Raw genomic sequence first — 16,275 nt, forward strand, 5'->3', positions numbered from 1 at the left:
CATGTTGATCAGTGCACATCTGAAGAGTCTCAGCTGAAGGAGATAATACATTATTTATCAGCTTTAATATATCTGCCCAATTTTCTTACTGGGCCGATAATGATAACATTAAAAATGAACCGATATCGTCCGATACCGATATGGTGGCCGATATATCGTGCATCACTAGAAGTAGTTATTACTCCTCCACCTGCGTGACATCATTAACCAACGTGGTTGAACGACCAATTTGCAACAATATGGTTTCGGGAAACAGTCGAGACTAGCTAGTGGATTCTTCAACGATGATCGTACTGTGATAGTGAAGCACGAGTTACAGCGCTGTACGGGACACACACATACGGTGTACACATACACATGTACGGTTGTCTGGTGTGCTGTGGAAAGTTATCAAATTCCAAAAAATAAATGTTACAAATAAGAATATATCATCGCGCTGTCGGGCGAAACCTTGTATCTGTACATTTCGTCATTTTTGTTTTATTAAAATTGATGCTATTGGTCATCCTTTACGTCTGTATGTGGGTTCAGGCACGCTGGAAGCTGTTTCATGCGAGGGGGGCTGGGGGCTGGGGGCTGGGGGCTGGGTTGGAAAATATGTGATGTCATTATGTTATGGCTGACGCCTATTTTTTACAGTCTATGGGCTGACGACAAGACATTAAATTTCTCTGTAGTGTAGGCCTATATGTGTTGTAGCCATTAAAGAAAACATATAGTTTCATATTTGTGTTTAAATATTATAGGCTAATGTTATTTTTTTATTTAATCAATGTTGATTATGAAAGTGAGCATATGCAGCATGAAAAAGATAAAGATACATCATGAGACGCACAATAGACATGGAGTGGGTAAGACATGATTTTGACCACTTCATTGAGTTTTGTTTTGTAGAAAGACTATTTTTAAAAGATTTTCGTTTTGTAGAAATTGTATCTTAATTTTGATGAGTGTTTTATCAACCAATTGCCTGTATTTAATAGGCCTAAATAAGAAGCAAATATATAGCAGACAATGTAATAAGGCGCTGGCACGATCACTTGCATTGCACTTGAACTGGAGGGTGCCGAAACTCAGCTTGTGCCTCACAGATTTGAGAAATATAGGCTATCTATTATAGAAAGCTTGAAATGTCTACTTTTAAACGAAAATAATCAAAACAAAAAGAAATAGGCTACACTCTGATCTGATTATGTAATGTGCATTTCACATGCATTTCTCTCTGGCATCCATGGCGAGTCCACATTGTCAACTTCATCTTTGCAGCGACACAGATAACACCAGTTTATTAATAAATAATTAAATGTCTCCTTGCTATTTTTGACACATTCATACTTTTGCCGGTTCTTTGTGGCAATCTTTATGCGTGCGGCCGTGCGCTTGAGTGCGGCTATATTAGGCCTATGTACACGCTCATTATAATAATTAATATAAAGTAATAAAATATAAATATAAGTAATAAAATTAATATAAAGGGGCGATTTGTCCACTAATGGCTTAAATGAACAACTACTAGTCGACTAGAAAAAAACTTCAGTTGGAGGCAGCCCTTATTCCACATATTTTCTAACCAGCAGGCCATTCTGGATTAAGCGAGCGACCCTGAGCGGAATGAGCGAGCGGAGCGGAATATTCAGAAATGCGCGCTCTCCACTCACGTGCTCTGATCGGAACAAAGCATGACAAATTCAAACTTTATTTCATTTTCTCTGTAGCTTGAACACTCACGACATTAGGCATAAGAGATTTAGTCAACGCTGTCCATTTATTTATTTTTATTTCACGTTTTTAAAGTACAATATTATGTTAGTCCTCAGCCCCCCACTCGGGGGTGCTGATGCTATGACGAGGGGGCTGCCCCCCTTCCCGCGCGGCCCGACAAACCCGACGGGACCCGCGGGTTCGGGCCGGGTTCGGGTCGAAAATATAATCAAATGACTCGGGTCGGGTCGGACCTCGGGCTTAATCTTTTCCAGTCAGTGAAAAAAACAAAACATTTATTAATCATCGCTGCTGTTCACCGTAAAGAAAGTCTGGCTGCTGCGTGCAAGCGCATCACGGAGAGGGGCGGGGGCAGACCTGACACCGCTGCGTGCACGCCTTTAGCCTGGAGAAGAAGATGGAGTTGGTGAAAAGTAAACTTGCCTCAGGTGAATTCACCGTCGCTACTACAGCCTATTTATATATTTAAAGTTTATTGTTTCAGTTGTTTGTATTGTTAAAAGGCGTGAACATTAAAGGTTGATTTGAATTTCCGTCTGCTGGTCATGATAATACGTGTATGAGAAAAAAAAAATTCCGACGCGGCGTCGGGCCGCGGGCCGGGTTCGGCCAGATAATTCATGTTGATGTGTCGGGTTACATCGGGTCCGGGCTTTAAAAGCCACTTATTTTCAGGCCCGTTGAAAACTCTACTGCGTGGGTTTTAATTAAATTTTATTTAATATTTAAAGTGGTGAAAATCCAGCTTTTAATGTTGTTTATGTGTCTATGTGGTGTTTTTAATCTGCTTTAAGACAAAGCATGTGTAAGTTCATAAGTCGACACCATTGCTGAGTATTTCCTCCTTAAAACTGCAGTGAACCAAAGACAGTCTCAAAAACACGCTTTGAAATCGCTGGTGTTTCTGACGTCACAAACTACCTTGTAACCAATCAGATCAACGTGTGATCGTCAACCAGTGGATCTCTGAGCTGAGTGAGGCAGTGGAGGCGGGGCTCATTTGCATATTCCACGTATACTAAATGAGGCAAGGGTGTCGAGTTACAGTCAAGCTATTTTAAGGCATGAAGAATTATTTTTCAAGGAAAAAACATTTAAATATGTGATTTTGGTGATCAGAGATGAGCTTTAAGGGATAAAATGATTGACTGCAGATCATGAGATTTTGACCGTGAGATTTCTGCAAGAAAAGGTGAGCGCATATAGCTACAATAAATGTTACATCCTTTGCGTGATGAAAGCGTAATGCGATGAAGCTGTTCCAGTGACAGAAAAAATAACGGTCATTCGCTGGTCAAAAACCATTTGACCTCAATTTTAATTTTTTTTATTTTTGTTAAACACGAAGTTTCCGCCCGACAGGAACGATATGTAAATTTGTTGTTTTGTCATCACCAAGTTCCTTATTAGAGATGCGCGGATGGGCTATTATTTCATCCGCAACCGCATCACAAAAATCATCATCCGTCCGCCATCCAGCCGCACCAACGTTTTTGACCAATTTTCAAAACCGCACCCGCCCGCCATCCATTGATTTGTGTATACATATATTTTTCATTTGATTGGTTCAACCGCCCGCCACCCGCCCGAATTTAATTAAAATATTATTTTTCGTCACGTCATCCGCCCAATCCGCGGTTTATCCGCGGAGTCCGCGGCTGTAACCGCCAACCACGCATCTCTATTCCTTATATGATCTTATTATGTTCCTACCTGACTAAAGCTCAAGTTTCACATTAAATGTGAGTACTACTTAGGGCTTTGACTTTTGCCCAAAAATCATATTCGAAGTTTATTAATATTAATATTAGAATATATTCAAATATTTATTAATAATATTTTGACGGAGATAGCATGGAGTCGATTCTGGCCTGCCTCGCCCCCGATCCCTCCCCCTCCTCCTCTTCCAGCTCGCCGGGATGTAGTGTTGACAGGCAGGCTCTCATGCCGCTGGTCGTCGCGTGGTGTGTGCGTTTGGTCCTACATATTTTACACATCACTTTGTCCTTACTCGTGATTTTTCCCTGTTTCTTTGGGAACCCATAGTAGCGCCACACGTTGCTTTTCAAATTGTCAGGAGTGTAGATTTCGAACTCCTCGTCAGGCGTGGTTGTTGTAGGCGTTGGCGCGGCCATTGTTTTGGTATGCAAAATAGGCGCTAACCAGGATGCTAACGTCTACCGGAGCCCAGATGACCAATAATAGCCTTGCTGATGAGCTCGCGATTCACAACTTCACCAGCCGAAGAAAAAGCCTCGGAATCTGAATTGAAAACAACGTTTACAAGCAAACACATTTACAAAAAATAATGCCCATAACAGGTGCGAATATCAAAGGCTGCCTAATATTCGTTCAAATATCTTTTTTTTTTAAATATTCAAATTATATTCAAATAACGAAGTTCGAAGTCAAAGCCCTAATACTACTACTTTTTAAATAATATCTCATTTTAATAATGCCATTTGAACCAATGCATTTTTGTGCCATTTTTGTTATATTTATATAGTGGTGAGCCATAGGATTTTTTACTTATCAAAACTGTGCCGTGGCAAAACAAAAACACTGCAGTGCTTGAAGATAAGTGTGGCCCGGGATTAATGTGGCATAGTTTTTGGCCAGCTGACCGAACAGTCACTTGCACTTTTGTTGCTGTTGAATGCCATGCAAACACTAGGTCAGAGGTCACTCCTCCGCCAGATGTATACTCACATACGGAAGCCAGATATTAGGCTATGGTTTATAAAGTTATAAATATGGATATTTTCCAACAAAAAAACACATGTGGCTTCGCTTCAGAAGGCCTTTAATAACCCTTTGGACCAGGGCTCCAGACTAACTTTTTGCCTTGGTTGCACTGGTGCGCCTAACTTTTTTTTTTAGGTGCACCAGCACAAAATTTGGGTGCACCCAAATTTTTCCTCGGATGTATCACCTTTAACGCCACAATTTTAAGGTCACCTTTTTATCACGCTCTATACACATTCATATATATTATGTAAATGAATTTAAACAAGAAGGTGTAGATAAAAACTTTTATTTATTTTTTGAAGCACAATTATTAACGGTATTCCTACTCTTACCGATACTGCTTATCGATACAGTACTTTAACTGTATTCTTATGGTTCTTTTTGTTTTATATATAATAAACAAAGATAAACAATAGATAAACAAAAGATAAACAATAGATAAACAAAGATACACTTTATATAGGCCTACACAGTGCTTTAATTTCAGGAAGGCCTACTACTGTTCAGGCATGGTCTAAAAAGAAATCTAATAAAGTAATAAAATGTAAAATAACACTGTAAAATTGATCATAAATAGATTAATGCTTATCAAAGCTGAAGTTATTCTTTCGAGAGCTGTGAGTGATTTTTCTCTTGTTGTTTGATTTGCAGTAATGGCGCAATCGTCAGCATGTTTATTAGACTGCGGCCCCTTTAAGACCGGGTGCAGATCTAATAGGCTACTGATGCACCATATTCTCCCAACTATTTCCATAACTACGTCTTTAAGACATAAACTGTTTTTAGTGAATCTCAAAGCCGGTAATTTTGACACGCTTTTGTGTACAATTGATCGTTTAGACGCGCACAATCTGCACATGAAACCGAAAGTATAATTTGCTTGTCTCGGACTGTTTCGGAGCGCGCGCCGCCATGCGAACAACATCTCTTGCGCAGATTTTTGTGTTTTTAATAGCTCTTTCAATTATTAAACGCGTCCCGCAATTTAGCAACAGTAGACTGCATTTACAACAATCACCGATCGTGCTGATTCTGATTCTGAGTTTTAGGGAGAAATGAAAGCGTAATGCTGCGAAGGGAAGAAGTTGCGCGTAGATAGTTTTTAATGGTTTTACCTCAATATATTATTTTTTATAATCTTTGGAAGCCGAAATTTAAAATAAAATCATACTAATATAACAGACCTTAAGTGTAACCAGGCTACGTTTGAATGTTTAATTCTGTCCTCCGTCGTCACTCATTAAGCAGGGCTGTCGTGTTGTGCGAGCTGTGGCATCGCGTGAGAGAAGAGTGTGAGTTCCGTCAAAGGAGAACAAACGCCAACAAACGTTCGTGCAGAGGCAGCGGATGCGAGGACGTTAGGTGCACCGGTGCGACCTAGGAAAAATGTTAGTCGCACACTTACAAAATTTGGTCGCATATGCGACCAAATTGGTCGCACTCTAGAGCCCTGCTTTGGACTCGTTTGGATTACTTTTATGATGGATGGATGCACTTTTCTCACCCCCCATTCACTCCCATTATAAAGCTGGGAAGAGCCAGGATATGTTCTAATATACCTCCAATTGTGTTTGGCTGAAAGAAGAAAGTCTTACACATCTAGGATGGCTTGAGGGTGAGTAAATTATGGGATAATTTTCATTTTTGGGTGAACTATCCCTTTAAAGGGATACTCCACTTTAAAATGAAAATTCTGTCATCATATACTCACCCTCATGTTGTTTCAAACCTGTATGAATTTCTTTCTTCTGCTGAACAGAAAGGAAGATATTTAGATGAATATCAGTAACCAGACAGTTTCTGGTCTCATTGACTTCCATAGTATTTTTTTTATTCCTACTATGGAAGTCAATGGGACCCAGAAACTGTCTGGTTACTGATATTCTTCTAAATATCTTCCTTTCTGTTCAGCAGAAGAAATTCATACAGGTTTGAAACAACACGAGGGTGAGTATATGATGACAGAATTTTCATTTTAAAGTGGAGTATCCCTTTAACATCACACTATACAAGATGGTTTGAAAGTGTCCTACTTCATGATCAAACCATCACAATACAGTGCTTGATGATCAATAGTTTTTGGCCCCGCTCACAGTCACTTGCACTTCTGTTCCCATTGATAATAGCTTTTTATGCCATGCAAACGCAAACCTTTTTTTTTTCTGCCAATGTTCTTGTTGTTGCAAATCCAGCCGACGTCACCAATATCATGTTATCTAGTTGGTATCTAACACGGATGAGAATTGGTTAAATTGCAAGGAATAACTTTGCCCCGACCAAACGAAAACAAAAAAAAATTATAATTGTTGAGCCCTGCAATAAAACCAACCTTTGCACTTTGAACTGATATTCAAGATATCTTGGGTCAAACTTATGGCAGGTTTTTAATACCATGACCCAGATTTACTCATATAACATTTGTAACAATGCACCACTAGTGTTGTCTTCTTTAAAACCACTGAAATAATCCAGATGTGCATCTCACCCAACAGTGTACACACACACACTAGAAAGAGGTCATGGCAACACTGTCATGCAGTCTAGCCCGCCAATACCAGCATTAATAGCCAATAACAGTCTTCCCTCCAAACATCTGCATACAGTGATCATCAGATACACCACAATATTAGGATTTTAGCCCCTATACATGCTTTCATAATTGGCAGATCACAAGGTTTTGCCACTATGATGACTGAAACGCTTACTCTGTAAGCAGCTGACTGGGTTTTTATACCGTGAGGCCCAGAAACACGGTATAGTCAGTCAACTCACTAGGATTTGAGACACAGCCCGGCTCCACCGCTGGAATGCAGTGAACTTTCATTGATTTCTGTCATTAATAAATGACTTAAGAGCTGATGAATCAAATATTCTACTGTACTACTGCCTGTGGACTAGTTGAACATCTGTCAATGTACAACAAATAACCTCATAAAGAGCACAAAAACATCACTTAGAGACCCAAAACAAACGATTACAACTAGCACTACAGACTCATATTTACAGTATGAAACACTGAACACAAGTAGTTTATGAATATTTGCAATGAATGAGTCCTGAATCGAAACTAATAGGCTAAGATTTTCATTGTGTTGATATATAAGAATTTGGCGAGTTATTGACATTATAAAGTGTTTCTTTTAGTCGTGTCTGCATAATCAGGGTATTTCTGTGGGTGTTTTTACCTCAGCAGTTCGTCGTGTCGGAGGAGTTTTCAGCGCTTTCTTCAGCGATAAATCCACTGAGGAATTCATATTAAACTCCCTGATTTCCGGAAATGAAAACTTCATATATCCACGAGTGTCGTTAAAATAAAATAAAATGTAGAACTGAAGTGGAATAAAGTAAAAATCCCATCATGAACATGATGATTGTGAGGAATCTGGCATTGATTTGAGTTAGCTTCGGTTAGCATGAGAAGTTGAGTGAAGTCGCTGTTAAGTGTTGTTGAAAGCGCGGATCAGAAAAAGCGAAAGTTGACAAAAAACGATCCTTAATTCCTGGGTCATTTCTCCATTTGTGATCGTAAAACATCATAAATAATCAGAAGTTCATGTGATCCTCCAAACAGAGGCGTGCAACAACAGCGCATGATGACTGAACATCAGCCCTGACTGAGCCGAGCCGGAGCCGCCTCAACATTCACATGACTCTGAACTACACTGATCACTGAGAAACCAGTGCGTGCTAAACTACACTGATCACTGAGAAACCAGTGCGTGCTAAACTATACTGATCACTGAGAAACCAGTGCGTGCTAAACTATACTGATCACTGAGAAACCAGTCCGTACTAGACTGCACTGATCACTGAGATACCAGTGTGTACTAAACTACACTGCTAAACTACACTGCTAAACTACACTGATCACTGAGAAACCAGTGCGTGCTAAACTACACTGATCACTGAGAAACCAGTGCGTGCTAAACTACACTGATCACTGAGAAACCAGTGCGTGCTAAACTATACTGATCACTGAGAAACCAGTCCGTACTAGACTGCACTGATCACTGAGATACCAGTGTGTACTAAACTACACTGCTAAACTACACTGCTAAACTACACTGATCACTGAGAAACCAGTGCGTGCTAAACTACACTGATCACTGAGAAACCAGTGCGTGCTAAACTACACTGATCACTGAGAAACCAGTGAGTGCTAAACTACACTGATCACTGAGAAACTGAGTAACCAGTGCGTACTAAACTACACTGATCACTGAGAAACCAGTGCGTGCTAAACTACACTGATCACTGAGAAACCAGTGCGTGCTAAACTACACTGATCACTGAGAAACCAGTGAGTGCTAAACTACACTGATCACTGAGAAACTGAGTAACCAGTGCGTACTAAACTACACTGATCACTGAGAAACCAGTGCGTGCTAAACTACACTGATCACTGAGAAACTGAGTAACCAGTGCATACTAAACTACACTGATCACTGAGAAACCAGTGCGTGCTAAACTACACTGATCACTGAGAAACCAGTGCGTGCTAAACTACACTGATCACTGAGAAACCAGTGCATACTAAACTACACTGATCACTGAGAAACCAGTGCGTGCTAAACTACACTGATCACTGAGAAACCAATGCATGCTAAACTACACTGATCACTGAGAAACCAGTGCATGCTAAACTACACTGATCACTGAGAAACTGAGTAACCAGTGCGTACTAAACTACACTGATCATTGAGAAACCAGTGCATGCTAAACTACACTGATCACTGAGAAACCAGTGCATGCTAAACTACACTGATCACTGAGAAACTGAGTAACCAGTGCATACTAAACTACACTGATCACTGAGAAACCAGTGGCGTACTAAACTACACTGATCACTGAGAAACCAGTGTGTGCTAAACTACACTGATCACTGAGAAACCAGTGTGTACTAGACTACACTGATCACCGAGAAACCAGTGTGTACTAGACTACACTGATCACTGAGAAATCAGTGCGTGCTAAACTACACTGATCACTGAGAAACCAGTGCGTGCTAAACTACACTGATCACTGAGAAACCAGTGCGTACTAAACTACACTGATCACTGAGAAACCAGTGTGTACTAGACTACACTGATCACTGAGAAACCAGTGCGTGCTAAACTACACTGATCACTGAGAAACCAGTGCCTGCTAAACTACACTGATCACTGAGAAACCAGTGTGTGCTAAACTACACTGATCACCGAGAAACCAGTGTGTACTAGACTACACTGATCACTGAGAAACCAGTGTGTGTACTAAACTACACTGATCACTGAGAAACCAGTGCGTGCTTAACTACACTAATCACTGAGAAACCAGTGGCGTACTAAACTGATCACTGAGAAACCAGTGCGTGCTAAACTACACTGATCACTGAGAAACCAGTGCGTGCTAAACTACACTGATCACTGAGAAACCAGTGTGTACTAAACTGATCACTGAGAAACCAGTGCGTGCTAAACTACACTGATCACCGAGAAACCAGTGTGTACTAAACTGATCACTGAGAAACCAGTGCGTGCTAAACTACACTGATCACCGAGAAACCAGTGCGTGCTAAACTACACTGATCACTGAGAAACCAGTGTGTACTAAACTGATCACTGAGAAACCAGTGCGTGCTAAACTACACTGATCACTGAGAAACCAGTGCGTGCTAAACTACACTGATCACTGAGAAACCAGTGTGTACTAAACTGATCACTGAGAAACCAGTGCGTGCTAAACTACACTGATCACCGAGAAACCAGTGTGTACTAGACTACACTGATCATCGAGAAACCAGTGTGTGCTAGACTACACTGATCACCGAGAAACTAGTGTGTACTAGACTACACTGATCACTGAGAAACCAGTGCGTGCTAAACTACACTGATCACAGAGAAACCAGTGTGTGCTAAACTACACTGATCACTGAGAAACCAGTGCGTGCTAGACTACACTGATCACCGAGAAACCAGTGCGTGCTAAACTATACTGATCACTGAGAAACCAGTCCGTACTAGACTGCACTGATCACTGAGAAACCAGTGTGTACTAGACTACACTGATCATTGAGAAACCAGTGTGTGCTAAACTACACTGATCACTGAGAAACCAGTGTGTGCTAAACTACACTGATCACTGAGAAACCAGTGTGTGCTAAACTACACTGATCACTGAGAAACCAGTGCGTGCTAAACTACACTGATCACTGAGAAACCAGTGCGTACTAAACTACACTGACCACCGAGAAACCAGTGCGTGCTAAACTACACTGATCACTGAGAAACCAGTGCGTACTAAACTACACTGACCACCGAGAAACCAGTGCGTACTAAACTACACTGACCACCGAGAAACCAGTGCGTACTAAACTACACTGACCACTGAGAAACCAGTGCGTGCTAAACTACACTGATCACTGAGAAACCAGTGCGTGCTAAACTACACTGATCACTGAGAAACCAGTGCGTACTAAACTACACTGACCACCGAGAAACCAGTGCGTACTAAACTACACTGACCACCGAGAAACCAGTGCGTACTAAACTACACTGACCACCGAGAAACCAGTGCGTACTAAACTACACTGATCACTGAGCGACTGATCACGGATCGATTCCAAAACTAAACTAACTTGTTAGTCTGATACCATACAGTCTGAACACAACCTGTACAATATTATGTCATGTAGTTAGATCATTTTTCATTGTATAGGTGACATGTTATGCCCCTTTTCACAAATTTAATATACATCTTTGGTGTCCCCAGAATGTGTCTGTGAAATTTCAGCTCAAAATACCACCTAGATCATTTATTAGAGCTTGTCAAATTCGCCTCTTTTTGTGTGTGAGCAAAAACGCGCCGTTTTTGTGTGTGTTCCTTTAAATGCAAATGAGCTGTTGCTCCGCCTCCGTTCAGAAGAGGGCGGAGTCTTTACACAAGCTTCAGAAACTCCAGCAATAACTCATCCAGAATCCCAGAATAACCAGTAGCGAGTGCAGCCTTACAGAGAGACTCAAGAGTTTCACTTTTAGATGTTTCTGAATGTTAGTGGAGACATTTCTGTAGTTGTTGTGAATGCACATTGATCATCTCATCATCATGTTGAACTTTTACAAAAGTTTGAACTTTGAGCGTTGTAACTTTGCAGATGTTGTTTATGTTCAAACAGCAACATTACACACTAACTAAAGTTAGAAAAGTGAAATCATAATCAACCACCCCTTTAAATAAATTTAAATGCTGTTCTTTTGTACTTGCTATTCATAAACAATCCTGAAAAGATATGCTCCATAATTAAGCAGCACAACCATTTTCAACTGTGATCATATTCAGAAATGTTTCTTGAGCAGCAAATCAGTATTAGAATGATTTCTGAAGGATCATGTGATATTGAAGACTGGAGTAAGCTCTGCCTTCACAAGAATTTTTTTTAAACATTCAAATAAAAAACAGTTGATAAAAATATTTCACAATATTACTGTTTTTCAGATAAATGTAGTCTTGGTACCTTACTTAGAACCTTACCTTAGAACCTTACTAATACCAAACTTTTGAACAGTAGTAGCCTATATATATTATTATATCAAAACCAGCACAGGCACACCTTGCAATCAAAACATTAAAAAAATATATTATTACATTATTTTGCCAGTATGTATATTTGTAAATATAGTTTTATAGAACATCAGATTGGTTGCTCATTATATTCCGTAAAAGAATGTTACGTTTTTTTCTTTGTTTCCTCATTTACAGTAACCTAGGTGTACCAGATGTAATTTATCCACTTTTGTCCATACAAGTTTGTTTAATCCAAATTGTACTTTCCAAAGCAACACATTCATGCTTGTGTGTGGTCTTAAATGATTTGGCTTATTTAAATGAACAAGAATTGAAGAACAATCACACCAGGATATTTTTTTTTTTTTAAAGTGTTAGCCCACAGATACATTTATGAGGGTTTATTTACTTTATTGCAATCAACAAATGATAACAATTAGTAAAAAGTGACAGTTTTAAAGCTTCGCAAGGTGCAATTTATATGACGAGTTGAAGTTTGCTGTGCTTTATATAGGCCTACACGAAGTGAATGCCTGCAATAATCAATCGATGAATACATAAAACGTGCAAATTAATAAAAACATTATGAACTTTACGAAACGATACACAATTGTAGTTTAAGTTCGCGCTGAAACCATATTTATCTATATGGAAATAATCCATTAAACCTGCCGAGGAACGAGGAGCGTGAACTAAAATGCGCAGTTCCACGTGGATGCCCGGGAAACTCATGAATATTCATGTAGGCTCCGCCCACTGCCTCTACAGATGCACAACTCACTTTTGCTCCACATTTTTCACATAGACCAATCCAGAGAATGTCTAATAAGGGGAGAACTTCCACTCTCAGTAAACTTCCGGCTTCTGAACTGGTTGCAGTTCCACTCTGGCTCCACATGAGGGCGCTCACAGGACGAGTGCAGAATGAATGGAGGTCTATGGCGATCTATTTTTTTGTCTAGTAATTTGAATGTTGTAGTCGAAAGGAGATGCAAAGAAATTACACACTGCTGGGTGTTAGATTTTTTAGAGTCACTTATTTGCTTTAAAAAGTCTTTTAAAATGTCAATGACGTCATACACATCGTACAGCTGACAGGTAAACACACGTGCTAGAAGAGCTTTTGTTTTGTTGTTTTAAAAGACCTTAACATTCTGGTCCTGCTTCGGATGCCACGATGCCATCAAGCGGTATCTCTGGTCGTAATCAGTCCTTCACTGACCAATCAGCGTTCATTAGCAGAATGCTAGTGTGTTATGGGCAACAACAACTCAACCTGTAAGAAATCGAAAGGACATAAGTACTCATTCATTCAACTTTCAACCTATAACCCATGTTGAACTTGCAAAACCTACAATCAAATCTGAGATTTCTCAACGGCAATCGTGTGAAAGAGACAAATTTAGCCGTCTAGCTCCATAGACTCCCATTCATTCTGCACTCATGGGCGATCGCCCCCAGTGGAGCTCTGGTGGAACTACAACTGAAATTCGGTACAATAGAGCTTAATAGGGAGTGGCCAGGCTCTCCGTAGACGGGCTCTGCCAATACTGCAAAAGGGAGAGCACACGAAACTTGTCACTTGAAAGCGAAAAACAGTGTTTGAGATTCGTCGCAGCAGATTCAAGCAGTTGTAGTTATGTACTCGTGTTTGTGCCAGTAAAATATACAAGACATTTGTTAGAAAATATTCTACAAGTGTGCAACTCTCATTGGATGAATTCACATACTGATTTGCGGATTAGCAAAATTTCTCTGTGACTTCACATTTTTTGATGCGTTTTGCACCATGTATTGTATTATGTGATTTGTGAACCTGCAATGAAGAATTTGAGAAGGTGTAACTGTTGTGTTGTATTTGTGGGAGAGAGAAAAAAGTCTACAAGTTTGCAACTAAAACATTTCTCTCTGAGAAATCATAATCATACATAGATCATAACATAACATTCATAACAGAGATACATAACATCATTACAGATTATGTAAAGTAAATATTTTAAATTTTTAGGAGATTTTAGATTATTCAATTTAATTGGATGGAATTTTACTATTAATTGAAAAAAAAGAAGAAAAAAAAGCTTAATTGTTTTTGAGTGCACTTTGATCTCTGCATATGGTGCACGAGCACGTACAGCGTCACATGCTGTTATGATCAGTGGTGTCCAGAAGATGGCAGTGTGATGACTGAATATAACTGTGCTGGAGCTTCATGAGGAAAACACACAACATTCACACAGAGTTATTCAAATTAGGCAGTGTGAAAAAGATCTATATATATATATATATATATATATTTATATATATATATTTTTTTTTTATAAAAAACAATATCCAGAAATATCTTTACCTAAATGCAAATCATATTGGAATTCCCTGTATAATCATCGGAAAGAGGTCTGGAGTTTACCCAGTACTGTCTCAACAATAAAGTTAAAGAAGTCATATATAAAGTTTAATTTACCCAGTGAGACAAGACGTCTTTAGATTTTCAGAAACATAGGAAACATTCATATGTGTCTTCTGCTGAATCCATTAAACATTTATTCTATCAATGTGTATTTACCCAATTACAAATGAAAGATTCAGCTTTCTAGTAAAGATATTTTTATTGTATAAGAATAGGGGTTGATATAAACCTGATATAACCTGAAATAGAATATACAAGATGTACTGTAGAATTCTTGAAACATTTTTTCTTGTTAATTCATTTTACGTAATTCCCCTGTATATTTTTTTCTCTCTTTTTTCCTCTTAATTCTACTACGATATGTGCATAAAAAAAGAATAAATATGTTGTTTAGGCGACATAAAGGAGAGATAAAGAACGTCCACTTTCTGTTCATCATCATGTGTGAAGTGGTTTCTTTAAATGTTCCAGTAGTTTTCAGCAGTAATGGTTTTGTCTCATTATTATAAGGTATTATTTTAAAAAGAAAATATCAGAGATAGAGATGCATTATTGTTCATTTATTAGGCGATTATGTGTTGGACAATTAAAACTGAATCAACAAATAAGCTGTAATATAACAACGCCCTTCAGCCGTGACTTATTCACAATACAGCATGGCCTTTCGTACCTTATTGCTTACATAATATAATGCAATCAAAAGAAACAAATTAAGAACAATATTAAAATTATAAACTAAAATTAAATTCATTTAAACAGCACGCACGCACACACATACACACACACAAACACACACACACACACACACACACACACACACACACACACACACACACACACACACACAGACAGAAACACAAACTGATTAGCAAAAACTTTAAGCAAAAGTAAACAAAGCAAAAACTTTAAGGTTGCAGTGATTCAAAACTAAAATTCTTTAAAAAGATTATGCTGATTTTATGTGTGTGTGTGTGTGTGTGTGTGTGTTTATTTAAAAACACATACATTTAAGTATACCTTTAATTTACAGTAACGCAGCAGGGAGGGCAATTTTAATTGAACATGTAAAGTTATATCAAGACAATACAGCAAACCAGATAGATAGATAATCCGTGTATCATTCGTTCAGTCGTTTTTTAATTTAATATTGAAAGTAGAAAAATGAGAAAACAGTTCCTTTTTCGATGTTCATTTTTTCCAAAACAACGAAAAACAAGAATTCAGCTTGATTTTTCGTTTTTCGTTCTGAGGTAGAAAAATGTATAAACAGCTGGAATATTCGAATTTTACACGTGGGTGGGAATGAAACGCCCCTTTCATTTGATTTGTCAGCCGAAGATCAAACTGTCCCGTCATCAGTTCTTCCGGTTCTTCCTCAGTTCTGCACTGCAGAATAAGAGTCCTCGCGTTGTGATTCTTAACGCGTTTATTGCAACTACATTTCATCTTTTTTTTTCATCAAATAACCAGACTAACATGGCTCGACACAACCCGTACTGGGGAAACACTAGACAGGGCTTTCTTCTGTGTAGACCAGGAGTTCTCAAGTGCCAGGGGTTTGCTATTTTCCTATTTCCAAACTGTAAAGTCACGTTTATTTATTTGTTTATTTATTTTTATCATGAACCACGCTGTTTTTTATTCTTAAGTGACTATATAATGCATTTTACTTCAAATAATCTAAATGTTGACTTTGAAAAGTAGGCGCGTCAGAAGGCTATTCACTCTATTTTGGTTCATTTGTGGTGTGCGCCAGAAAGATGTTCAAGGAGACTGAGGCGCGCTAAAGCAGCGCATCATGTTGTTTTCTTTATTTTCCAAAGGCATGACATTTTGTAGTCATTTTGAATGTACAC

At 38.9% G+C, this 16,275-nt stretch overlaps 1 protein-coding gene across 19 annotated transcripts in view; it reads right to left on the reverse strand.

Moving 5' to 3' along the window:
- The window catches only part of rapgef6 (Rap guanine nucleotide exchange factor (GEF) 6), a 141,210-nt gene extending 132,936 nt beyond the window's left edge, over nt 1-8,274 (reverse strand). For 17 of the 19 annotated variants that reach the window (XM_084386826.1, XM_084386825.1, XM_084386839.1 and 14 more), the window contains exon 1: nt 7,656-8,124. In XM_084386826.1, coding sequence (XP_084242952.1) covers nt 7,656-7,760 — 105 coding nt within the window. In that variant the 5' untranslated portion in view covers nt 7,761-8,124. Of the gene's footprint in view, nt 1-7,655 lie in introns of all 19 variants that reach the window. The other 2 variants (XM_084386819.1, XM_084386820.1) reach the window with 2 other exon arrangements.
- Nucleotides 8,275-16,275: the final 8,001 nt, after the last annotated feature.

The sequence above is a fragment of the Rutilus rutilus genome (assembly GCF_951802725.1).
Source record: "Rutilus rutilus genome assembly, chromosome: 18".
NCBI classification, from domain to species: Eukaryota; Metazoa; Chordata; class Actinopteri; order Cypriniformes; family Leuciscidae; genus Rutilus; species Rutilus rutilus.